The 25,964-nt window shown below is 27.9% G+C and overlaps 1 protein-coding gene across 1 annotated transcript; it reads left to right on the top strand.

The window, feature by feature from the left end:
• Positions 1-25,562, top strand: LOC145836034 (aconitate hydratase, mitochondrial-like). Its single transcript, XM_082943823.1, has 19 exons — positions 1-127; positions 573-650; positions 1,035-1,168; positions 1,466-1,532; positions 9,990-10,100; positions 10,828-11,001; positions 11,474-11,684; positions 14,336-14,539; positions 14,782-14,873; positions 15,091-15,192; positions 15,669-15,766; positions 15,908-15,971; positions 17,192-17,377; positions 18,446-18,568; positions 18,760-18,915; positions 18,975-19,166; positions 19,627-19,759; positions 24,155-24,276; positions 24,738-25,562. Exons 2-19 carry the CDS (start codon positions 618-620, stop codon positions 24,867-24,869), a joined length of 2,334 nt encoding a protein of 777 aa, XP_082799949.1. The 5' UTR covers positions 1-127; positions 573-617; the 3' UTR covers positions 24,870-25,562.
• Positions 25,563-25,964: the final 402 nt, after the last annotated feature.

Here is a 25,964-nt window from a genome sequence, read left to right as displayed (position 1 = left end):
ATTTTAGGGTTGCCACTTAAGCTTATCTATTTTAAGGATCACTAAGCTTATTTTGAATTTTTTAAAACTTTTTGATAGACTCAGGATGATTCAGCTGTTTATTCTAAACTTTTAAAGTATAGCTCAGGTTAGTTTTTGTTTCATAGAAGTTTTACTAAAATTTTAGTTTATATTTAAACAGTGTAGGCTTTAATGTAGTATTTAAATTTTAATTGTATTTTTTAAGTAGTAGGTTTAAAACTTTATAATTAAATTACATAGTTTCTATTACTACTTGAAAATTAAAATTATTAATATTTTTTAGCTTAACCTTTAAAACCTTTTACAGATCAAGCTAGTTTATTTTGAAAAGAGTGGCAACCCTTTAATACTAACTGACCTTGTAGATTTAAAAAAGTTTTTTACCATTAATTCTCAGCAAATAATTAAATACATTTGTTATGTATCAAAACCTTTTTAACAGTTAACTTGAGTGTATTATACTAGGTTTTTGATGACTGAATTTTTTTTATCTTATAGAAAACAAAAAATCGTTATTTGTATAGATCTGTTTTTATATTAAAATTTTATAGGTGGAATATAGTAAATTGGGAGTTTTATCTTTGTCAGAGTGCAAAATGGTCTCAATATCAAGAGTTTTCACCAAGCAGGTTTTAATTAATGAAAATAATATTTTTTCCTCTGCAACTTATCAATTTTGATTATTAGCAAATAACTAAATTTGTGTATTTTTTGTGTAATTTAATTACAAATACCTATTATTGATAAAATTGTACTTATAATTATTTTATAAATCTCAAAAACTTAATTTTTATAATATTTATTTAAATTTTTGTAATAAATGAATTTTTTAAGTCACAAAATCAATAGATTAATTCAGTAGTTTTATAACTTTCGAGTGTATTCAATGAACAAATTAAAACTTATAAGTACATTTCAATATAGTTGCAAAATATTTAAACATATATAAACTCCTTATGTACTATATTTTTAAAATTTAACAAATTACTACTCACAATACAAAAAAAAAACAGGTGCCTCAAAGTGCACGGTTGTTCCATACAAGTACAAATGTTGCAGCTAAAGCAGTTGCAATGAGTAGGTTTGATCCAAATCACGATGTACCTTATGAAAAAATGAGGAAAAATATTAACATAGTCAAAGACCGGTTAGCATTAGTCTAATTTTTTGACTAGCTATAAGTAATTTCTGGTTTAATTTATTTAACTGTTTATAAACTTATAAGTACAACGCGAATGGGTTAAATATGCAAAAAGACATTTTTGCACAAAGGCTCACTTTTCCACAAAAACAATTTTGCACGAAGACATTTTTGAACAAAGAGTCAATTTTGCACAAGTGACAATTTCGCAACCTACAATTACAACATACATATAAGTATTTAATCACAATGTATAATGCGTTTTTATAAGTGTAAAAAACTCATAAAATTGTTTTAAAACAGATTACAACGACCATTGACGTTATCAGAAAAAATAGTGTATGGACATTTAGATGACCCAAAAAATCAAGTTTGTTTTTTTAATTCTTTAAATTTTCAATGAATATATTTAACGTTTTATTGTTATTATTGTAAGTTAATTGTCATACGAAGGACCCAGGCATCAAAACCTAGGCCACTTATACAGAAAGACATACAACAAAAAGACAAAAATAAACTAAAATTGTACGTTAAAAATGAAAAAAACTGAATTTAACTAATTAATTAATTAATTAAAGTTTAATATTAACATAGGAACACAAAATTATAACACAAAATTTATAATTCCGGTGCTTCCGAAAAGAGAACAACAATATCCTACTCCAGCTTCATCGGAACAAATGGTTTCACTCCAAAACTGGTTTCACTTTTATTCGAACTACTGGCTTCACATTATTTGAACAACTGGTTCAGCCTTCAATTGAGTAACTGGTATAACTTTTATCCATACAACTTGTTTCACTTTTATTCGTATAACTAGAACCGCTTTTATCTGAACAACGTGTTTCACTTTTGTTAGGAGAGCCTGCTTCATATTTACTTTCAAATCTTTAATACTCAGATAACTCAGCGTTTGTTGGACTTTTGTAGTAGATGATAAATGTTGAGAACACTGACAATAAACAAAACTTAAAAACCCAAGGCCCCAAGCACTTTAACAGGCCAATTAACTATGTATTAAGGAACAGGTTTTGTTATACACAGAGGAAAGGCGCCGTCAATAAAATAAAGCTATAGGTTAAACCAAATTAGACAAATACAACCAGTGGTTAATGAAGAAATAACAAAATAAAAAATACTTATGAATTTTGCTGACAAAATATTTATTTGAATCAAACTTTTTTAATCTTAACCGAAAATGCTCAACTTTTTTACAAGAAACTAATTCGTTTGGAAGCTTGTTCCATAATTCAACTGAACGATAAAAAAAAGAACTATGCCAAACATTATTATTGAAATTACGTCTGCATGTAAATTTTCTGTTGTTACCTCTCAGTAAATAAGTACATTTATGAGGTTCAAAAATAGACTGTAAATAATTGTAGTTTCACTATTATTTAGTTTGAAAAAAGTAATTAAGTCAAACTCAATCCTTCTATACTCTAAAGACTTAATACCAAGTTTTGAAAGTCTATCAAAATAAGATGTGTATGAAATGTTGCAACGGTTGAAGACTATTCTTGTATATTTTCTTTGAATGGATTCAAGATGGTTAATATCTTTCTTCAAGTATGGAGACCAAATTGGTGTGTCTAACTTAGGACGAATGTAAACGAGATAAATTTTTTTTAGAATGTTTATATCTGTAGATTAAAAACTCTTTAATACTTGAAAAGAAATAGTTGATGCAATTTGATAAACGTAATTGATATGGTGGTTCCATTTTAGGTTTTCAGCAATAAAAATTCTCAGATCTTTAAACACTTAAGTTGAAGGTGACCTTATGTTGTTTATTCTAAATTCAGAAGTGATACTAGATGTTTTTTTTTTGAATGTTTAGAACCTGACATTTACTAGGATTTAAAACTAGTTTTCTTTCTTTTAGCCAATGATAAATTTTATCCAAACATTTTTGTAGAATTGTGTTAGAATGGCTAAACATTTTTGTATCGTCTGCAAAGAGATATATGTTGCTATCAACATCTACTTCTAAAGCTATATCATTGATATAAATTATAAATAAAAGTGGGCCAATAACCCCTCCTTGAGGCACTCCACTGAAAACAGGTAAAAACTCTGAAAAAGTGTTACCAATAACTACTTTTTGGGTTCTGTTTTCAAGAAACTCTTTAAATCAGCTAACTAAACTTTTATGAATTTTGTATTGAGTTAAAGTCTTTATTAGTTTAAAATGGGATACAGAGTCAAAAGCCTTTTGAATGTCTGTGTAAATAATTTTAGTTGACTTATTGCTTAGAAATGAAACCAACCATGAGTGTAAGCAATTCAAAAGTTGATAACTAGATGATCGATTAGGTAGAAAACCAAACTGTTTATGTGAAATTAGCTTATTTAAAAAAAGATGATCAAGTATATTTAGAGAAATTATATGTTCGAAAATGCTACAAAAACTGCTTGTCAAAGAAATGGGGGATGTAGTTTAAAGGATTGTACTTACTTTCTTTTTTGTGCACTGATATGACATATGAGACTTTCCACTGGTTTGGTACAGAGGATGTAGCTAGTGAACAATTAAAAATTAGTGAAATTGGAAGAATTAGGGAATAAATAGTACGTTTAATAAAATATGAAGGAATGTTTTCAGGCGTTCTGATTATTTTATCTTTTAAATGATTAACAGACTTAATTATTTCATCATTGCTTATGAAGAAGTTTTTCATTTCCAAACACTTTTTACTAACAAGTTTAAAATTTTTGTCATCACAATCTTTAATAAATACCTTTTAAAAGGACTTGTTAAAAAAGAGGCTTTATCAAATTCTGATATTATTGGAAAATTATTTTCATTAATTAATACAGGTAAAGAAGGTGTTAACTTGAGTTTTGATTTTACATAGCTGTAGAATTTTTTTGAGTTTGTGTTTTGGCAAAAACGTTTTTCATGTTCTATGTTGAACACTTTCACTGCTTTTTCATATTTTTTTGATACAGTTTTGTATTTTTGTATCATCTGCTTATCTAACTTACATTGTTTGTAGAGTTTTAGTTTTTCTCTTAACAGCTTTTTTATATCAGAAGGATATGTTTTTATTTTTCTGTCTTGTTTAATTAAAGGCACAAATTGTTTGATTGAAAAGTTTATTGTTTTGATAAATTTATCATAAAACATTTGTAGATTTTTTGAGTTGTTAAAAAGAACTTTCCAATTTATTTCTGATAAAAATTTATTAATATTCTCAAAATTTGCTCTACGAAAATCTGGGTAGAGTGATTTAAGAGATGGTTTTTTACTTTTGTGAACACTTATCCCAAACAAAATAACATTGTGATCATTTATATTTGTTAAAGGTGAATCAACCATATGAAACTTAACTCTATCTAATGCCATATAATTACAAAGCAGTAAATCGAGGATATTACCGTTCTTATGGGTAGGTGAGTCAATAAGTTGTGTGAGGAGATTATCTGAACAAAATTTAATAAAACATTTGTGACATTCATTGTAGGTTGTGCTTGGGATATTCCAGTCTGTATTTGGCAAATTAAAGTCACCTAAAATGTAAAAAGGAGAAGACTGTTTTGGAATAAGGTTTCTGATTAAGTCAATCATGTTTGAAACAACAGCTAGAGATTTAGAGGAACTTGGAGGGATGTAGACACATAAAAATCTCAATTATAGTTCTTTAAGAATCAAATCAAAACATAAAAATTCAAAACCATGAAACAAAATTAGTTTTTACTTCTATTAATTTCAAAAAGTTTTTAAATATAACAGCAACGCCTCCTCCCCTGCCTATTCTGTCATTACGGATTATATTATACCCTAGAGGACAAAAATTTGAATCAATAACACTTGAATTTAACCATGTTTCAGTTAGAAAAAATAAATCTAAATTTTTTGTACACATATAACATTCAATGAAGCTTATCTTGTTTAAAATAGATCTTATATTTGTATATGAAACATTTAAAAATAAATCTCTACTAGAGATTAAACTATTAGAAAAAACAGTGCCTGAGGCCTTAGTATTAGAACCATTAAAGATTAAACTAGATGATTTAAGGTGCATGTCAGTGTTGAAGCTTGACTTATTAGGCCCAGAGATCCTGGGCGTTAAACCGAAAGGGTAGTTGAGTACTTTCAACAATTTTGTTTTGTTTTATAACGTATCTTATGTTCAAATTTTTACTTTCAGCTTCTGCTTGTTTTTGTTTTAGTTCAAATCTCAATTTTCTAAAATGTTCCATCTCTGATTTTGTTCGATCAATATTAATGTACATACTAATTTGTTTTCCAAGATGCTGTATTTTAAGGTTTCTTAGACTCAATAGTCGTTTTCTGCTAGATTGTGTCAGTAGTTTCAAAATTATTGGTCTCGTTTTATTGCAGTTGTATTTACCAATACGGTATAATATATTTAATCATCTTGTTGGAACCTAGAGAACTTTGTATTTTATTGAGGTCATTTTTTGCATTTTCTACCGTATTAACTGATGTATTGCTAATGTTTTCGAAAATATTAAATACTATGACATTTAAAGCTTTTTTTTTCTTTCAATTTCCTTTCAGTTTCAGCATTTATTTGATGTGTTACTAGTGGCAATTTACTGTCAATGTTACTGATAAAGTCTGGTTGTTTTTGAAAGGAGTTTGTTGATGCTTCTGAATACATTGAAAGTTTCTTTTCAAAATTATCAAACATTTTGCAGAACTCTGTTTTAAATTTCATAAAACTTTCATTTAGTGAACTGATTTGGTGATCAAGAGACTTTTCTGTAGTTTGTTTCTTGTAAACCTCCTCATGAGTTTTTTGTGTATTCTGGATACTGATTTTAAGTTCCTTGATTTTAGTTTCATACCGACTTTTCAAGTTATGGATTTCTTTTTCCATTGATTGAAATTTTGCATCATTTTTTCTTCCTAGTTGTAGCAAACTTTCCTTTGTTGCTTTACTAACTTTGCAGTTTTCAATGATACTTTTTATTTCCAATTCAGACATATTAATTTACTTAAATATAGCCTTTCTTTTGTTTATTTAATTATTAATATGCATTCTAATATTGTAAAAAAACTTTCAACAAAAATGTTTTACATTGAGATTAACATTTTTATAACAATTTATGGTTTAGTTAACATGTTTTACATTCGATAAAAGAGGTAACTGCACACAACATTTACTGAAACACAATCTGCAAACAAAATTTCACAACACAAGAAAATTGCTTTATCAAAATCAATCTTCATACTATTTTTAAAACTTATTATAAAAAAGCTTGCTTCTACTGCAATACCTGTTTTTTAGCTAAAAAACTGCAATTTGCGGACTTGGTTTAGGCCTTAGCCCCTGTGCCAATATTAATATTATTTAAAGTGATTACCTATATTGTATAAAAAAAAAACTTTTTAAGGTGTAAGATGTTGAAACTAGTAAAGAAAGTAAAGTGAATAATTAAGTGAGAGTTGAGTAAATCATAAATCTTTGTTTGCCAAATTAACTTTTGAAAAATTAAAATGTATATTTGTTAAACTTTTACGATGTAGAGACCTCTAGTTGTTTTTCCAAAGTTCAAATCTATAATAATTTTTTTATAATAAATAGTAAGTTTTAGCATTTTAAGACTTGAAATTGAATTTAGAAATATCCTTTTGTTATGACAAAAACAATTTTTTAGTACAATTTTTTTGTTGATTTTGTGTGTGAGTGGAAAAGAACTGAAGTAAACAATACAATCATCTTTTTTTGAATTATAAAGTTTAAGTATTTTGCTATGTCAAAATTAAAAAAGAAAGAGAATATTTCAGCATACGCTTGGAGAAAAAAAAACATGTATTGTCTTTTAGTATACAAATTAAATACTTTCGAGAAAATAATGTCATGTACACAATACACTATACAGATAAAACATAACAATCATTTATTAAAGTATTTTTATGTTATACCAAAATAAAGGCTTATGAACAATCATGTGAGAAGAACTTTAAAGAAACTGATTTAAAATGTTAATACAGGTTAAAATAGAATAAAACTAAATACAAATAGTAATGCAGTATCTTTTAAGTAGCTTAAATCTAAACAAAAATACCTTTTTTAAATTAAGATAAAACCTATATCAACCCTGTAAAAGTATGTTCTAACTAGTATAGTATTAAAAAAAAACATAGATGACCAACCATAATCCTTAACATTTAAAATACTACATTTTCTAGGAACATAATGATTTATTATCTACAAGATCCAGATCTGACAGAATTTTACTTAAAATAATAAATCTGGATCCTAATAAAAAAAAATCCTGATTCAGTAGATCACTGAATTTACTTTACTTCCTTAGCTCCTTCCAGTTTTTATACTTAATATAGTAATAATGCTTAAAAATTTCTAGAGTGTAAATGTGCTTACAGCTCTTAATCCTTGTTGTATGGTAGCAAATCATTTTAGATTATTATTGTATCTTACAATTTAAAAATAAGAAAACTTAAAAAAAATCTGTATAATAATGGGTTATATGACAACTAAAATTCAGACAATTCAAGTTCCAAAAAAAATGTTAGATGCCATATCTCAAAAAAGAAGAAAAAAATAAAAAAACGGTTATAGATCTTATAAATAAGGTTTTGATAATGAAAAAAATTGCAAAAAAAATATTAATAATTAATGTTATAACCATCTGCTGTTATATTCTCTTCTACTTTGTAAGTTTCTATTATTTTTGGGTTGTTTGTTAACATGTGAGAGTCTGTTAACAGCTCGGGGTTACTTTGTTGGGCACGTCTACTAGAACTTGACGCCTTATCGGCCGAGTGTGCACGCTTCGCGTGCTTCTTGACCAGATTAGTGAGGCTGGTTGTCGAAAGGGTTTTGGGTTTCTTACTATTTGTACTCATTTTTCGAGGTGTTGACCAAACGTAGAGGTTCCGCGATGAAGTAAATCGCAATTAACCGAGGTTGGGCTCAGTAATGCGATTTGGAAGGAATTTACCGCAATTAACCGAGGCTGGGCTCAGTAATGCGGACTGGAAATGAAATGTGATGAACCGAATCTGGTCTTGGTGATGAGAATTGGAATTCACCGCAATTCACCGAGGCTGGGGTGAGTAATGCGAACTGGAAATGAGGTGTGATGAATCGAGGCTGGTCTTGGTATTACGTCGACGACTTACCGTAGTCGATTTAAAGTAGTAAATACTTAATTTAATCTAATGTTATTTTTCGTAATTAAAAGGTTGACTTACAATATACTAATTTTAATAATTTAAATTTACTTAATTATAATTTACTGTTATTAGACAGTGAATTAGCACTCAAAATTTATTCTACAATTAAAAAATACAACACATATAAAAAAGAGACACTCACACACGTGCAGGTCAGAGCTCAGATGGTTCGTTTGTCAATAGGTTACTAGATGGAATCGAGCTTGGTTTTCTTAAAACGCTACGAACCAAGAAAATGAAACTAAATCAGAAAAGTCGAATCGAAAAAGACTAGGTCGAAACTGTACAATCCAACAATAACTTCAAAATGGCCACCTTCGTCTAAATGCCTGCGTTGAATGTCTTCTAAAATGCACAAGTCGCTAAATGCCTGTAGCCGTCTCGCGATACTTCGGTATGCCTACGCCCTTCTTGCAGCGCTTGATTTTGTACTGTTTGCTATACGCAAAAAAAGACTCCTCTCGGAAAGCAGGCGCAATGCTTACAATGTACTTTAAAATTTTATTTAAGCCATATCTCAAAAATTATTAAAACTTTTGAAAAAGAAAAAAAAAGTTTATAGATAAATATTAAGGTTACAACCACTATTTTATTTTTTAAAATAACACATGTTACTTTTTGAGATATGGCCTCTTAAATATTTTTAAGAAATTGAACTGTCGAAATTTGAACTCTATGAATTGGAATAGTCGTGCACCCATAATAATGTCTTTCCTTACCACCACCTTTTGTGTATTCTGAGATATTATTTTTTGAAGATGATAACTTGTAAAAGTAAAAGCGTAATCAATTGCTTCCAAAAATAAGCAAAATCTTTTTTATTTCTACACCACATCTTTGAAAAACTAGAATAGTTTTTTTTTGTAGTTTAAGACTGTAGAGATGTCTAGATGTCTTTTGCAATTGTGGTTTGTTTTAAATTTTAGTAAGTTGCTAGTATTCTATATCTTTTTCGTGTTTGTAAAAATAAAATATTACAATTGTTTTTTTTTTTCTATTATAGGACTTTACTTAATACTATAAATTCTTTTTATGATGATTCCATGATATTTTTAGTTGTACTTCGTTTTTAATTTTAAATAGTTGCGAAAGTTTATGTTCTATTACGTTTTTGTAAAAATAAAACTTTGATGTTAGATTGAACGTAAAAATAACTATATTGTATTACGTTTTTTATTTTAAGCAGCTACTAAAGTCGACATTTAATTTATTTATCTTTTTCAACATAAATATAATGAAATTACAAGTTAATCTTTAATGTAGCTTGTAATCATATTAAAAAATTTAAACTGAGATCTTATGTTTGTTATGTATGGAGCTTGAATTTTTGTATATTTTTGTTCGTTTTTCAAATAAAGTATCTCAACAACACAAATGGATTTATTTATTACTAATGAAAAATACTGTTCAATCTTTATTAACTAAATAAGTTGTAATATAATACTTAGTTATTATGTGCGAGCTTGTATTCTATTCACATTACAAACTACTTTGAATTTTTAGGATCCAGATCCAGCCGGATCTTAACTTAATGGATCCAGCAGATTACTTATAATAATCAAGTTTTCACAACTTCGTTCTTGTGTTTAATATGGACCTAAGTTATTGTAAATTTTTATACTACTTGAGAATAATGAGTATTTTGTTCAGGATATTGAACGTGGAGTATCGTACCTTAAACTGAGACCTGACAGAGTAGCTATGCAGGATGCCACAGCTCAAATGGCAATGCTGCAGTTTATTAGCAGTGGACTCCCAAAAGTTTGTTTTAAATCAATTTTATTGTGTATACGTTACACTTGTAAAAAACCCATAAAATACTCAAAGTTTAATCGTCAACAATCAAATAGTCCTATTAGAAATTAGTTTTAATATATAAATTACAGGGGAACGGGTCACTTTTGCACGGCCACTCTTTTGCCTCGTGAAAAAGAGTCGCCGTGCAAAAGTGTCACCTCGTGCAAAAGTGACACCCATCATTTTACAGTCCTCTTCCTTCATACTATTTTAAGTTTATATTTTAATAAATACTTAGTTTTTAGTTTTATAATTTAAAAATTAAGTTTAAATAAAATAGTTAAGTAAATTACGACATACTTTTATTTACAGGATTTGGAAAATAATTTTATATAAAAATTTAGACATCTTGTTCGCAACTTAAAACTATCGCAAAGTTAATTAAAAGTATAAAATTTACACAATTATATAATGCTGTTCAAAAATTGCACAAATTTTAATATTTCTGCTTTTAACAGTCTATATAAATTTACTTTGATTTTCGAATAAAACAAATTTTATTTCTATGAGACATTTTGTGGAAAAAGTTTGTTAGTTTTTAAGTTTGGTATCTGTTATCTATTTGAAAATCTTAAATAATTAAAATCATATTTTATCTTAGTAAATAATGATTGAGATTTTTTTTGTAAATCTTACATAGCTTACGATCAAAATGTCTTTTAAAGTTAATTAATTCGTACAATGAATTAAGGTAGCAGTTCCATCAACAATACATTGTGACCATTTGATTCAAGCACAAGTTGGTGGTGAAAAGGATCTCGCTCGTGCCAAGGATCTTAACCAAGAAGTTTACAATTTTCTTCAAACCGCTGGAGCCAAGTATGGTGTAGGGTTTTGGAAACCTGGTAGCGGAATTATTCATCAGGTGTGCTATTGGATTTTTCAAAGACTATTTTGATTTAGATCTACACTATTGTATTTTTGATCGAAAAGCAACATTAATTTTCTAAAGTATTTAATTTTATTCACATACTTCTAAACATATAACTTTAAGTTGATTATAAAACAAGGTTTATTTGTACAGTGAATTGGTTTCAGTTTTTTAAAACTGTTTACTTGTAGAATCATATTTAAAACTTAATTAAAGACAATTAAGTAACATTTTCATAGATTTTGTTCATCAGCAATTTTAGACATCAATTTCTAGATTTTTGTTCATAGAATTTTTTCTGTTATACTATAACTTTTAATTTTTACTCTGAATGTATAATATATATACTATAGGTTTGGTTGTTAATACAATTATAAATCTTAGTTTGTTGAATAAACTTTTTCGGAGAATATAAAGTATAATATACAAAAATTACGCAAAAAATTGCTTATTTCAAACTTAACAGATTGTGCTTGAAAACTACGCATTTCCTGGTGTCATGTTGATAGGAACAGACTCTCACACTCCTAATGGTGGTGGTTTAGGCAGTATCTGCATAGGTGTTGGTGGTGCTGATGCTGTTGATGTAATGGCTGATATTCCGTGGGAATTAAAGTGCCCTAAGGTAATTGGTGTTGAATTGAGTGGAAAATTAAGTGGATGGGCTTCAGCTAAAGGTTTTTTTTTGTTCATGTCATATAATTCATTATTTTTTTATTCTGTTCATATGCTAAATATAGTGTGCATAAAACTGTGTTAACTGCGAAAAGAAAGCAGCTTAAAAACTTGTAATTAAAAAGGTATATACTTAAATCATGTTTCATAAAACTAGTTTTTTAAATTCCTATTGTATTAGTTTATTTTTTGCTAACGATTTATTTTGAATTATGTTAAGAATTTTAAAGTATTATCTGGTACTCACATTTATTATTTATTTAATAACTGTCAGTTTTGCAAAAGTTAAAAAGGGTTTGATATAGTGAGCACGCTTTTTCAATTCTTTTAGATTAAGACAAAAGAATAACAAAAGAGTTTTTCAACACAGTTTATCATGTAATTCTAGTGGAAAAATTAATCTAAATTATGGTCAACACAAATTATAAATATATAAACTTATTGTTAAACTTTTATTGCGTTACGCCGTTTCCCTGCAGAGCAGTTCATCAGACGCTAAAAAAAGCTGAAAACAAAAGTATACAGGGCGATGAATTGGAAAATAAAAATACACACATAAATGAAAATAATATTTACATTTGAAATATGAGTTTTAAATAATATGTAGTTTATAAAAGTTAAATTTTAAAGTTAAGTTAAATTAAGATGAAATATAGGTAAGTTTAGTTTAAATAATTTATTAACTATAGATTTTATATATTTTGAAAATTTATTTACTATAAAATTATAAATATAACTTATTTCTTGTTAAGATCTCTCTGTGATACCAGAGATATTTAAGAAAATCATGATGAGCAGCCAGGTTTATGGGTCCAACAATTTTATCCTTTGTATTCTAGGCTGAATGCCGTTACTAATGATCAGGGTTTCCAAAAAACCTGGAATCTTGGAAAAACCTAGAATTTGAAAATTTAGGCTACAAAACCTGGAATTTTAAACAATTTTTACATTCTAAGTAGTAAAATTTTAGTTTGACACGGAAAATCTACCATATAATTTTTTTTTGTGTCATCATCTTATTTTTTTAAATTAAAAACACATTTTAAGTGTTTTTGTAGTATCTTTTCACTGCTGTTATACACTTACAAAATTTTTTAAGCCTAAACTTAGCTTTAAACTAAATATAGACCCAAAAACGTGTACTTTTGAAAACCTGGAGGAAATTTTTCAAAAAAATATACACTTAGCCACATGGAGAGTGGTCCAACTGAATAATATTGATAATAAAAGTAAACTATTTACAGGGTTGCCAAAATACTTTAAGTCCTGGAAAAACCTTGAGTTTGAAAAGTTTTGAAAAAAACCTAGAATTTTGAACAAAAATCACTAAAAAACCTGGATTATTAAACAATTTTTAAATGCTAAGTAGTAAAATTTCGATTTGACATAAAAATCTGTCGTATAGATAAACGTTTTTTTGTTATCATAATTTTTTTATTTATTTAAAAACACACTTAAAGAAACTTAACAGTATCATTTCAACGTTGTTATACTACTTAACATAGTTTTTCACCTTAAATTTAATTGTAAACTGAAATTAGACCCTAAAACGTGTAATTTTAAAGACTTCGAAGAATTTTTTTAAACCTGGAGATAATTTGCCAAAAACATTTGGCAACCTTGTATTTAAGAACCGACTATTTTACCTTCGGGTACTACTTTCTATGCCATGTATTTCTTGTAATCGTTCCTCACTAACATCATTTAACTAAAATAATATATCCTAAGTCTTATGACGATTTAGATCTCAATGCTCTACTACTGACATGATTTTTTCTGTGTGATCGCTGCAGGAGAAATACAAAGAACAAAAAATGCATTTGTATATTGATTTCATCGATCTTGCTAAAATTTTGATTTAGTAATAGAAAAGGTCTGTTTGCAATTTTGTTGAAGATACATCATTAATTCTTTCCCCACCATCACTAAGGTAGCTGTCCAATATGATGATAGATTATTTATTAATAAAAGTAGAATGAAGCAAGGCTGTGTTCTTGCACCAACTCTTTTTGGTGTTTTTTTGCTACTAAGCATGGTTTCTGCTCATCAACTACGGGATTCAAACTTACTCCACGATTTGAATTGCATTTATTTAATCCTGCATGTTTGAAAGTAAAGAAAAAGGTGAAAAAATCACTATATGAAATCTACCCTTTGCAGATGATGCTGCTCTTGTAGCTCACTCTGCCAAAGATCTGCAAACACTATTGTTTAAGTTATCCTCTACTTTCTCAGATAAAAAAATCTATCCAAGGAACAGATGTTTCATCAAAGTCTAAGATTGATGAAAAGTGAATTGAAAATGTGAAGAATGTATATTTTTATTCTAATGTATCAATAGAGTTTCAGTTACACTTATTCGGCTCTCTGCAAAATTTTTGAATAATCCTTTACTATCTGTCCGTTAAAGTCAGCAGTGTATCGCGCTTGTTTATGCAGTACTCTACTGTACTGCAGCGAGACGTTTGAATTCGAGTAAAAAATTGATAGAGTTACAACATTATCTATTTAAGTGTTGTCTTTAAAATGTTCTTATAATAAAAAAATAATTTAACCATTGGTACTAGTTGTTATTTTATGAATATTTCTTGTATATGGTCAACTATCATTACTTATAGAAGTTAATGCAAATGTTTGAATATCATTTTTACAGATGTGATATTAAAAGTAGCAGATATTCTGACTGTTAAAGGAGGTACTGGTGCCATTGTTGAGTACCATGGAAGTGGTGTCGATAGTATTTCATGTACTGGTATGGGTACTGTCTGCAATATGGGAGCTGAAATTGGCGCTACTACTTCCCTTTTCCCTTACAATTCTAGAATGGAAGCTTATCTTGAAGCAACTAATAGACAAGGTATATAAATCAAGTAAATAATAATTTTACAAAACATTGTTCATCAAATCAAAAACGACTAAAAACTAACTACATTACAAGTTTAATCTTTTTTAGGGTTCAAATGTAAATTAAAGTAGGCATTTTAACCCCTAACATACAACAACTTAAAGTTTTATATTAGATTGTTTCGTAGTTAAGATCATTATAATGTTTTAAAATTTACCTAAATTACTTGATGTATTTTTGTTAAACTTGATTAGGTATTGCTGAATATGCGAATGCGAATAAGGATATTCTGGTTCCCGATGAAGGATGTGAATATGACCAACTTATTAAAATTGATCTTGATGAAGTTTGTGTTTTTAAAGTTTTTAAACTTCTTCAGCGTGCTGAATTAATTTTAAACCAATTTTTCCTTATGGACAATAGTTTAAATAAACGAATTATGCTTAGCCTGCTTTTGTAGAAAAAGTTTTACAATCACTTTTAAAAAACATCTTATACTATCCTCTTTCTATAAGGACTAACAAATACGTAAAGTATTTTTTTTATTGGTTTGTTTATTTTAGCTTCGCCCAGCACTTAATGGACCATTTACACCAGATTTATACAATCCATGTACTGATGTAGGTGCGACCGCTGATGAAAAGGGTTGGCCGAGGGAAGTTAAGGTAGTTTACTTATAATGTACCTAAACTTAACTGCTAAAGTACTAAAAACAATTTGTTTTAGAAATATTAAGTGGTCTATGATTCACTGTGTTTATTAACAACTCCTCTAGTGTTTTTGAATACGGTTCAAAGGTTGAATAATTTAATTTTTCTATTCCTTTATGAAAGTTATAAACATTACGCATAGATCATTACTGTAAAGACATCTAAGCTTCTATCCCTAACCCATTTTGCCCAAAGTTTAAATTTATACCATTAACAAGTCACCTTACCCAAACATTTATATATAATACTTATGATTAATGAAAGTTTTATTTTAGTATCACTAACTAAACAGTACTAAACAATACACCAGTTACAGTCCAAATACAAAAATAATAAATCATGTTGTAATGTAAAATAAAAGTTTTTTTTTTTCTGATTTGAGATAGTTAAAAAAATTAAAGTAGTATTTTTTTTAACTTGATATTTTAAAGGTTGGATTAATAGGCAGCTGTACAAACAGCTCATATGAAGATATGGGCAGAAGCGCTAATATATGCAAGCAGGCTCTAGAAAAAGGCGTGAAAGCAAAGTTTAAATTTAATTAAAAATAAAATAATAGTTAATTATGAGAATTTAATAAAATTATTGATTAGATGATACTACATAAAAAGTCATATTAAACGAAAATTTTTAATTAAATTGTAAATCAAAAAATGTTTTATACTTGCAGAGCTGGTTTCACCATAACACCAGGATCTGAACAAATTCGAGCTACTATTGAAAGAGATGGATATGTTAGTTTTTAATTTCTATTTTAACCATTTAGATTTGTCCAACAAGTATTTTAATATACTCAATGCTAGTCTGTCAAGGCCGCAGGGGGTTCTAACATGTTTTTTAAAGTACTAGTATTGCCATTATGCCCTTATTTGAATGCTCAAACTATATACAGTACTTCTTCGATTATTCCCGGTTTCAATCGAGAAGTAGATCTATTTAATTTAGCTAATATAAATGTTTAATATAAAAGCATGTCTTATTTGATTTCAATCAGTAAACAGGCAGTTTATAGATACTTCATAGTTCCGAAAAAAAATCTTGAAGTATAATTGATAGTTTTCGTGCTATAACAAATATAAGAATCTTAAACTGAGGGCTACTCCTAACATCAAATTTTTATATGCGATGAATCAGGATTTTTTTTTACAGGGTTGCTACAAAACCTGGAATTTGACAATATAGTCTGAAAAAACTGCAATTTGAGAATTTTTGATAAAAAAACTGGAATTTTGGACGAAAATCACTAAAAAACCTGTAATCTTAAACAATTTTTACAAATTAAGTAGTAAAATTTTGATTTGACAGGAAAAATCTATCATACAGATAAAAAGTTTTTGTCATCATCAAAAATTTATTTTTAATCACATTTAAAGTAGCTTTACCGTATCCTTTCTATGCTGTTATACTACTTAACACAGTTTTAAACTTAACTTTAGACTAAAAATAGACTCAAAAACATGTACTTTTATAAACCTGGATAAGTTCAGAGAACCGGGAACAAATTTCTCTAAAATCAGTGGCAAGCCTGACTTCAAAATTTTGCCAGACATACCTTAGCTATAATACACATCCGGTCGATGAAAAAAAAAAGACAAAATATGGGTTCCAATAAGTACATGTTCAAATGCAAGTGGAGCATATAAGTTACCTTTAATTCAAATTTGAAAGGCGAAAATTTTATTCACCAGTCATCTAAGTGTCCATTCTCTCACGCTAAAGCCATTCGGAAAATGTGTGCCACAACACATCCAACTCTGAAAGTTTAATGCTAAAAAACGAGAAAATTCATCAAACAAACCTCCATCCTTTATTTATTAAGAAAGAAATGATATCAGCTTCTTAAAAAGTGTCTTACCCCCTATGGCCTTAATGTGTTACAATATTTTATTTCATAAATGTTCTTAGTTTTTAGATAATGCTAAGTTTATATTAACATTTTAAACTAATTTTTCAGTCAGAAATATTTCGTGAAGTTGGTGGAGTTGTCCTTGCAAATGCTTGTGGTCCTTGTATTGGTCAATGGGACAGACAAGATGTAAAAAAAGGTGAAAAAAACACTATTGTTACATCTTACAATAGAAACTTTACGGGTAGAAATGATGCAAATCCAGCAACTCACGCCTTTGTCACTTCACCTGAGGTAAATTTTTTTGATAAATTGATTAACTAAAGATATAATATATGTTATTAATGAAAATGCTGTTAAATAATTTTTCCGCTTTTAGCTTCTTTTATTTATATGGTTTCTTATAAAATGATACTATATCTAGTCTATTTTTAATGGTAGTTGTAAATATGTTCGATAGAATTTTGTACAATTTGGTTGCTAATTTAAAGCTGATAACTTTTATAGTTTTTAAAATTTATACTGTCCGCTCGACGGTCCTGCTGGCGCCGGCGGAAGTGGTACTACTTCTACCAGTTGCAAGCTATCGGCTAGTGCCCTTTTCTATAAATCTCTTACAAAAGCGTCTACGCGGCGCACTCAGTTTACTAAATTTATACAACTATATTTAATATCTTTAAATGTAAACACTTAATAGCTTTACTATTCACTTTAAGTCTTTACAATAACTTAGTAAATACAATTATTATTTAGTTAATATCTATGAAATCGATTTAAATATAACTTGTTAATATATTTACTATTTAATTTGAACCTCAAGGGAAACTTTACAAACATTTTTTTTTATTTAGCTAATAACTGTGAGACTGCTTGTTAAATAAAATATTTATTAAAATTAAAGAAAACTTCAAGAATAACATTAAAAAACGAACTTAAAGTATGTAAATTTTCAAAAGATTTTGCAATAAAAAGCGCTAAACTAAACTGAATTATTATTTTAAGATTACATTTTTTTAACTTAAATAATTTTGCTTATTAATTTAAAAATTGACGCAATAACTAATATGCTCTTTAACGTGAATAGCATTCACGTTACAATACTAAAGGTTTGTGGCTTATCATTACCATAAAGTTTAAGTTATATCTTAATGATATCACGAGTGAGGTTAAATAATAATTCGGTTATAGTATGTTCAGCTTAGTATCTTGTCATAAAATATATCCATGATCAATTTTTAAAATAATTTTTCAAATCGAATGTTTGGTTTTTGTTTAGGTTTAAATGTTTTAAGTTTTTTACTAAAGCAAATTTTAAAACAAATCTAATTAAATACTTATTTAAAAAAATTCATATTTATAAAGGTTGTGACCGCCCTTGTATTTGCTGGAGATTTGGGTTTTAATCCTGAAACTGATGAATTGACAGCTGCTGATGGAAGCAAGTTTAAATTTACACCTCCTACCGGAGAGGAACTTCCTAAACAGGTTTTTGAATGTAATACTGCTGTAAAATTTTGCTTTGGTTTTTGCTTAGTCTGTTTTTTTTGTGATCAAAGCATAACTAATATTTGTTTTTTTTTAATCCGTGATAAAAATAATCTTTTTAGGTTTTTGAACAATTTAGCTAATTGATAAAATTGAAAAGATATGTACACATATGAGTAAATATATTTTAGAAATTCGACCCAGGTGAAGATACATACCAACATCCACCATCTGATGGCTCAAGTGTAGTAGTGGATGTAAATCCAACTAGCGATAGATTACAGCTTTTATCTCCATTTGACCAATGGGTTGGAACTGATCTTGAAGATATGCAAGTTCTTATTAAGGTAAATAAAAAAAAAAAACTTAAAAATATACACAGATTGCACTTTTCTTTTAAACACAGGCACAAGGTAAATGTACAACTGATCACATTTCAATGGCTGGACCTTGGTTAAAGTATAGGGGACATTTAGACAATATTTCCAACAACATGTTGATAGGAGCAATTAATATTGAAAATGGCGAGGCAAATACTGTAAAAAATGTTCTTACTGGCGAATATGGAGGAGTACCAGATGTTGCTCGTTATTACAAAGTTTGAAAAATATATTCTGAATAATTTGTTGTTCTTAAAAACACACACTCTGTTTCGATATGACAAATTTAATTATAATGAATTATTATATGACAAAAATTGCTTACCACTTAATTTGATTAGGATGACTTCTCAAATATTATTGCGTATGTTGTTTATTAAAAGCTTTATTTTTAAACTACTAAATTATATTTCTAAAAATTTTCTTATTATTTATCTTTTTAAACGAATGTGATAATTTGAATTAGATAAATTTGAGTGTGTATTTAAGATTTATAAAATAGTTTATCACAATAGTTTTCTATAGGTTTTAGTAACGAAACAGCTATTTTTGTACGTTAATATTTAATTTTACAAATGGCTAATCCATTAAACAATGAAATTTTTACACTAAATACTCATAATTGAATTTTTTTTATCATAATAACTATAACTTTTGATATTTATAAATACTAAATAGGCTAATGGACTAAACTGGGTTGTGATTGGAGACGAGAATTACGGGGAAGGGTCATCTAGAGAACACGCTGCCCTTGAACCCAGACATCTTGGTGGAAGGGCTATTATTGTCAAAAGTTTTGCAAGAATTCATGGTAGTTTGATTATATAACTATATATTCAGCTTAGAATTACTATTTCAAGTACGAAAGGTTTTATAAAATCTTATATATATTTCAAATAAAAGTTTTGGTCGGTAGCACTCGACAATTTGAATTGGAGCTAAATTATTTTTTGATTATATAAAAAAAACAATAGGTTTTTACGACCGTTTCGTATATGAGATATATTACCCCATTTACTCATCAGTAAAGCTAAAGTTTATTAACAATGTTTAACAGAAAATTAAAATTTGAAAATTTTATAAATATTATGACGTAGTAGTAATGAAGGTTTTTTGTACCGCAAGTTAAGTTTGAAAAATATACTGATGTTGTTAGTTTAAGAATTTATGCTTTTTGAAAATTTTGGAAAGATTGTCCAAATAAATAAATATAAATAATATTTATAAAATAAAAAAACAACTAATTTTCGAATTGTTTACTCAGTTTCAATATTTAGCACATATCTTCAGATCGAAATGAAGTACATAGCAAAATTGTTAAAGAATTACACAAAAAACACATTGTGACGTTTCAAATAAAACTGAATAATTTTAGTTAGCCATATTTAAAAAACAACTCATGTACAAGTCAACTTATTTTTTGCTTAGTTTGTTCTTGTTTTTGGTTTTATTTTATTGTTATTTTTGTTATTAATTAGTGGTTTTTGTTCTTTTGCAATACATGTTTTGGATATTAAGGCAGGGTTGCTGCTTTTCTTTTATTTAATGATAAATCTTTTTTTAATTTTTTCAATTTCGTACATTTCAAAGCAATATAAATGGCATGCTTTTTGTTTTTCGGTTTTGTTTTGGTTCTGCAGAGTATTTCCCATTTTAAATTATAGTCTTTGTTTGCGTCTTTTAACTCCCAAATATAGTTCGATAATTCGGTATTGTGCCTTTTTAATTTATTAGTAAAGCTTGCTTTATAGTTGCTTTATCTGTTTTTAAATGTTGTACTAGTGGAACCCACGTAAAGTTTTGTTATATCATCTGTTTTTATAGTAGCTCGGTAGATTATATTTTTTGATAGGCAGTTATTGTTTAAAGGGCATTTTTCTTTCCTGCAGTTGCAGGTTTTTTCTTGTTGTTTGAAGTTTAAGTTGTTTAATACTTTGTTATTGTGTTTAAGAATTTTTATTCAAAATTTTCTATACATCTATAAGGAATTTTGAGTGTGTTCCTTTATTATTTATATATATATTCGTATATAATTAAGAAATTAAAATGGGATGAAGGTAGTCTTCCTCTTTTGATTTTAAAGACCGGACAGGATTGAATTTTAGATAAACATAAATAAAAATGGTAAGAACCATTAAAAAAATCAGTCACAGTCTTTTACAACCACTTAGAATAGATCTTTCGTTTATTAAAAAACAAACATTTTCAATTCTTATTCAAATAGAATTCTATTTGAATAAGAATTGAAAATGTTTGTTTTTTAATAAACGAAAGATCTATTCTAAGTGGTTGTAAAAGACTGTGACTGATTTTTTTAATGGTTCTTACCATTTTTATTTACGTATATAATTAAGTTATTTAACTTAATAAATTAAATTTTTCACACTGAGCCCACCTTGAGGGCTTTATTATTAAAAAGGTTTATTTAAAGATGTAAAGCTCAAAGGACTCGAGTTTCGTGACTATTCACTCATCAGCTTCAAAACAAGTTTAAAATAAAGCACAAAACAAAACACACAAATGAAAGTTAAAAAATTTAGCATAATTAGAATATGACGTAATTTTGAAACTATCAAAAATTATGCAAAACGGCTTGTGCAAAAATTGATTTACCAATCGACAATAAACTGGCAAAAGTTCATAAAACTTCAGTGAGTAACTATATATTAGGACAGATAATTGAAAGAGATGAAGATAAAATTAAGATGCAAATTGAAATTTAGGTTATTTTAAGATGAAATTAAAACTTGTTAAACTTTAAAAGCGACTTTTTTATATGTCTACAAGACGATACAAACTCGCTTCTTTTGTTTAGGCATCTCTTGTTTTTCAGTGCATATACAACGGCTGATGCTTCTTTGAGACACAGCCAACATATTGGGCTATTGCCGTCGACTATAGAATGTGCTCTTTTTATAACTTCCCAGGATATTTCGAAGTCAATGCTGCTGCGCTTTAAGCCACAAACATACTTCGAAAGTTCAGTGTCATTTTCATATATGCCGCCTTTAAAAGATTTTTTATGATTGGTATACCTGAATCTAAACTGAGTCGAGCACAAGCCGACATAGAACCTCGTCTCAACGCCAGAGTTAACTGTGGCCTTGTAGACGATGTTCTCTGAACGGCAATTACCCCCTTTCAAATTATATTTACAGCTACCAGCGCAGCCACATTGACTTTGAATTCCTGAGTTTTGATTTAAAATTTTTTGGTTGTGTGCCTTAATGATATTCTCTAAATTTGCCGTACACGAGAAACTTATTCGCATATTATGTTTGTTGAAAATTTTTGTTAGCGGATTTTGTTTATTGAAGTGTTTTTTGACTAGATTTATAAATTTTCTTCCAGTATTAGTTTTTACAGAATTGCTAAAAGGAGGGTTGTACCAGATTACATTTCTTTTTCTTTTGTGTTTTTGATTATTAGGTTGTTGCTCAGGTTTTTCAAATTTAAGTTTGTTGTCGTATCCGCATTTTTTCATTATTTTTTCATATTCATCTTTAGTCTTTAGAAAATTTTCTTCTTTGCCTGATCGTTTATTTAGGCGTTGATTTATTATGTTAGAAATTTGTTTTATAATGTTTTTAGGGTGGCTTGATTGTTTGTTGACATACATAATTTTAGCGTTTTGTTTCCTGTAAGGCATAAAAGAGATATCATTCAAGTTGAGCTTCACATCTAGGAAATCAGTTATCACTAGTGGAGATTCCACAGTGACTCTCAACCCCATAGATTTGAAGAAGGCATGGGTTTGTTTTTTTAGCTTCTCAACTTTAAAGCCAGAAGAGTTGGGCAATACAGCTAGACCATCGTCTCTGTATAACCCAACTTTATTTAAACCAAAGATTTTAACCCGTCTAACAAGAAAAGTCCAACAAGTTCGCATGGTTCTGCGCCCATGTAAGATCTCTGTGCTACGTCAAAAAGTGAGTTGGTGGTATTTACTCCCTTTTACGCCACAGAGCTCCTTGTTCGCAGAGTACCGATTTGCAGGCATTTCTTATCAGACTTAAGTCCTCGGCAGGTACGCTGATGTAATTATTAGCAAAGTTCAGTGATTTAATCACCAACTCTTCACTTATAGAAGGATAATAATCGACCACATCGAACTTGAAAAAGCTGTACTTCTGTTCCTCCAATCCAATAAACCAACTTAAAACTTGGTCTGTGTTAGTCCACTGCATAAGTTTGGATTTCAGACGCATAGCTTTGTTGATGCGGTCGATTTTGACCTTACATATATGTCCTACATCCGATTTAGTGGGGTTAATCAATCTACATTTAGGGTGTGTTAAAAAATTCTCTTTGTGGTCTTTAATCGTTATATATGCACTTTTTAATGTTAGTTTTTCGTATATATATATATAGTTGAATAAAGTACTTGGCTGAGGACGCGTGTTGAACGCAGAAACATTTGTTTCAAATGAAGTTTATTTCAATGCAAATTTATGTATATATGACTTAAATAGCACATTTTTTGTATATTAAAAAATTTTCAATAAAAATTTGTCAAGCAAAACAGTGTAGATTTTATCTTTTAGATATCATCATTAAATAGTTAAAGTTTTTATGAATTGTATTACGTTAACAAACTGTATCAAATTTATTGTTACTCTAATATAGCAAAAACGGTGTTAGATGTAATAAATTAGTAATTTTTAAAGTTTTTGTTATAAGTTATAGAGAATTAGATGTATGTAATAATAAATTTAAAACGATTGTCACTAGTTATCTACCAGATCTGGCCTTTTTGCTAAGATCCTAATCCAATTAATTGAATAGAGCATGATTCAAGTTTTTTGTATAAACAGTCAACTAGATTAGAAAAAGTATCCGGATTCGGTAGATCATTAATTGTCACTCACTCAGGCTAGTTTGGTATTTTTTACTCAGTTAACAAATTAATTAAACTTATTAACTCTACTAACTTTTACTTGAACTTGATAGAAAAATAGTTGCCACACAGTCAGATTTTTTTAGCAAAATAACCAGAAAAAAGTCAGGAAACTTTGATGTTCACAATGATGGAGTCAGAAGTTTTTTTCCAATCATTAGATTGTTGCCATAGTTTATTTAAAACCGAGAAAAGTATAGAATATTTTTTATCTTACGAAAATTACTTATAAAAAGTGTATTTAGCTGCTACAATAAATACAACTAAATTACTTATACTCCTATCGTTAACAAAGGTATAATGTTTCAGAAACAAATTTGAAGAAACAAGGATTACTCCCACTGACTTTCAGTGATCCAACTGATTATGATAAAATTCAACCCTCTGACAAAATTTCCATCTTCGGATTAACAGACTTTACCCCTGGAGTTGTTAGTTTTCTAACATTATTGATATAGAATTAGTTTTGTATAACAGTATTTAATAAGTATATATGGAAGATGATTATTATCTTTGACTGTTGATCTGATTAAAGCTAGACTCGAGTTATGATTGCTTTTTTAAGCTATTTTTTAGCATTTCAAAACTTAAATCAAAATTTTTCTTTTAACTGAAATTACTTTAGCAAGCTCTTTTATTAGGTCAGAGTTATAACTTGGAAATAAGACAAACCTGAAAAGTTTTTAATTTATTTGTTTAATTGTTGATTTTAGTTTTTCATAGTGTAAACTATAGTATTCAACGTAAACTATTTTATAAGTTTGAATGTAAATAAATCCTTATAATATATTCTATACACTTTTGTTTCCTTCTGATGTCGCCAACAATTTTTAATTTTTTTCCCTTAAAGTATTTTAAGTTTTCTACATGTTTACAATTATTACCATTACAGCCGTTGGTATGCGAGATCAAACACATTGATGGCAGCTCCGAAAAGATAGAGCTAAAACACACTTTTAATGAAGGTCAAATTGAATGGTTCAAAGCCGGTTCAGCACTTAATAAAATGAAACAGATGCAATAATAATAAATGTGAATTTATAACTTAAGTATAATATTTTCTTCTTTTTATTAATTTATTAAAACAAGCAAATACAAAACTTTAAAAGCTTGTAATCCTAACCACCCTACCTTTCCTATTAGAAATTTGTCAGTATATTGTCTAATAGTTTATCTTTATTTGATTTCAAATTATGGTTTGTTTATTAGATATTTTGAAGTTACGACATGTAGACCACTTTGAGTTAACATAGCTTTTTAAGCATCATTTATTAAAGTAAATGAATTTCTTATCAGTCATTGTTTTTAAACAAAACTTTAGTTTATTAATTGGCTTACCAAGCTAAAGATGCAAAAGCTTTTAAGTCTATTGAATAAAAAATGATTTGAAAAACTTATAGAGATTTCAAATATAATGGGATTTCAAACTTTAAAGATTTTAGTATATCTTGAATTAAGTTGTGCTTTTACCTTAGTTAATTGAGCTTTATTTAAAAGACGTATTCTGATTTTATTTTACATCAAAGTTTGATAGTGAAAAATTGAAAACTTCTAGCAATCGAATGTAGTTTAATTATTAAAATTTTATTGAATAATAAACATTTTAGTTTATAAGAAGAAAACTTATAATTTCAATAAAAAATTTATATTGGTTGTGTGTTTGTTTGTAACTTGATGAGTTATTATTTGAATAGTTAATAAAATATTAATAAAAGACTAAATTACACTGTTTAATCCATACAAGTATATTGAAACGTTCTATAATTAAATTTATTACAAAATAAACTAAATTATACAAGTTTATCTAAAAATATTTTTAATTCATTTATGTCTTATTTTTAAGTTAAAAGTGTCTTAAAACTTTTTGAAGAAACATGTCGTACAAACGATATTAGGTGAACTATTAGTTAGGTAAACAAAAAATTAACATCTACCTTTAGTTGATTTCATATCAAAAGTATTATTTCAACTTTAAAAAATTTAGTTTACTATACATTGAAAGTAGTTTGTGTTGGCTAAAAAGTTTTTTTTTTGACTTTGTCATGAAAGATATATTGCTGTAGTTAAGCGCATCCGCTTCACAAGTAATTCACTTTATAAATAACTTTATTTAAAGTTC

This window comes from Thalia democratica, chromosome 5 (assembly GCF_965202585.1).
Source record: "Thalia democratica chromosome 5, ktThaDemo2.hap1.1, whole genome shotgun sequence".
In the NCBI taxonomy this organism is placed as follows: Eukaryota; Metazoa; Chordata; class Thaliacea; order Salpida; family Salpidae; genus Thalia; species Thalia democratica.
Note: the sequence above shows the minus strand (reverse complement) of the source record. Positions and strands in the feature narration are given on the sequence as shown.

What these genes read in the sequence shown, in the direction of transcription:
- LOC145836034 (XM_082943823.1), top strand. Translation starts at nt 618, where the DNA reads ATGGTCTCAATATCAAGAGTTTTCACCAAGCAG. An exon ending in CAAGAGTTTTCACCAAGCAG is followed by an intron (nt 651 to 1,034) that starts GTTTTAATTAAT and finishes AAAAAAAAACAG; the next exon opens with GTGCCTCAAAGTGCACGGTT. An exon ending in TAGATGACCCAAAAAATCAA is followed by an intron (nt 1,533 to 9,989) that starts GTTTGTTTTTTT and finishes TATTTTGTTCAG; the next exon opens with GATATTGAACGTGGAGTATC.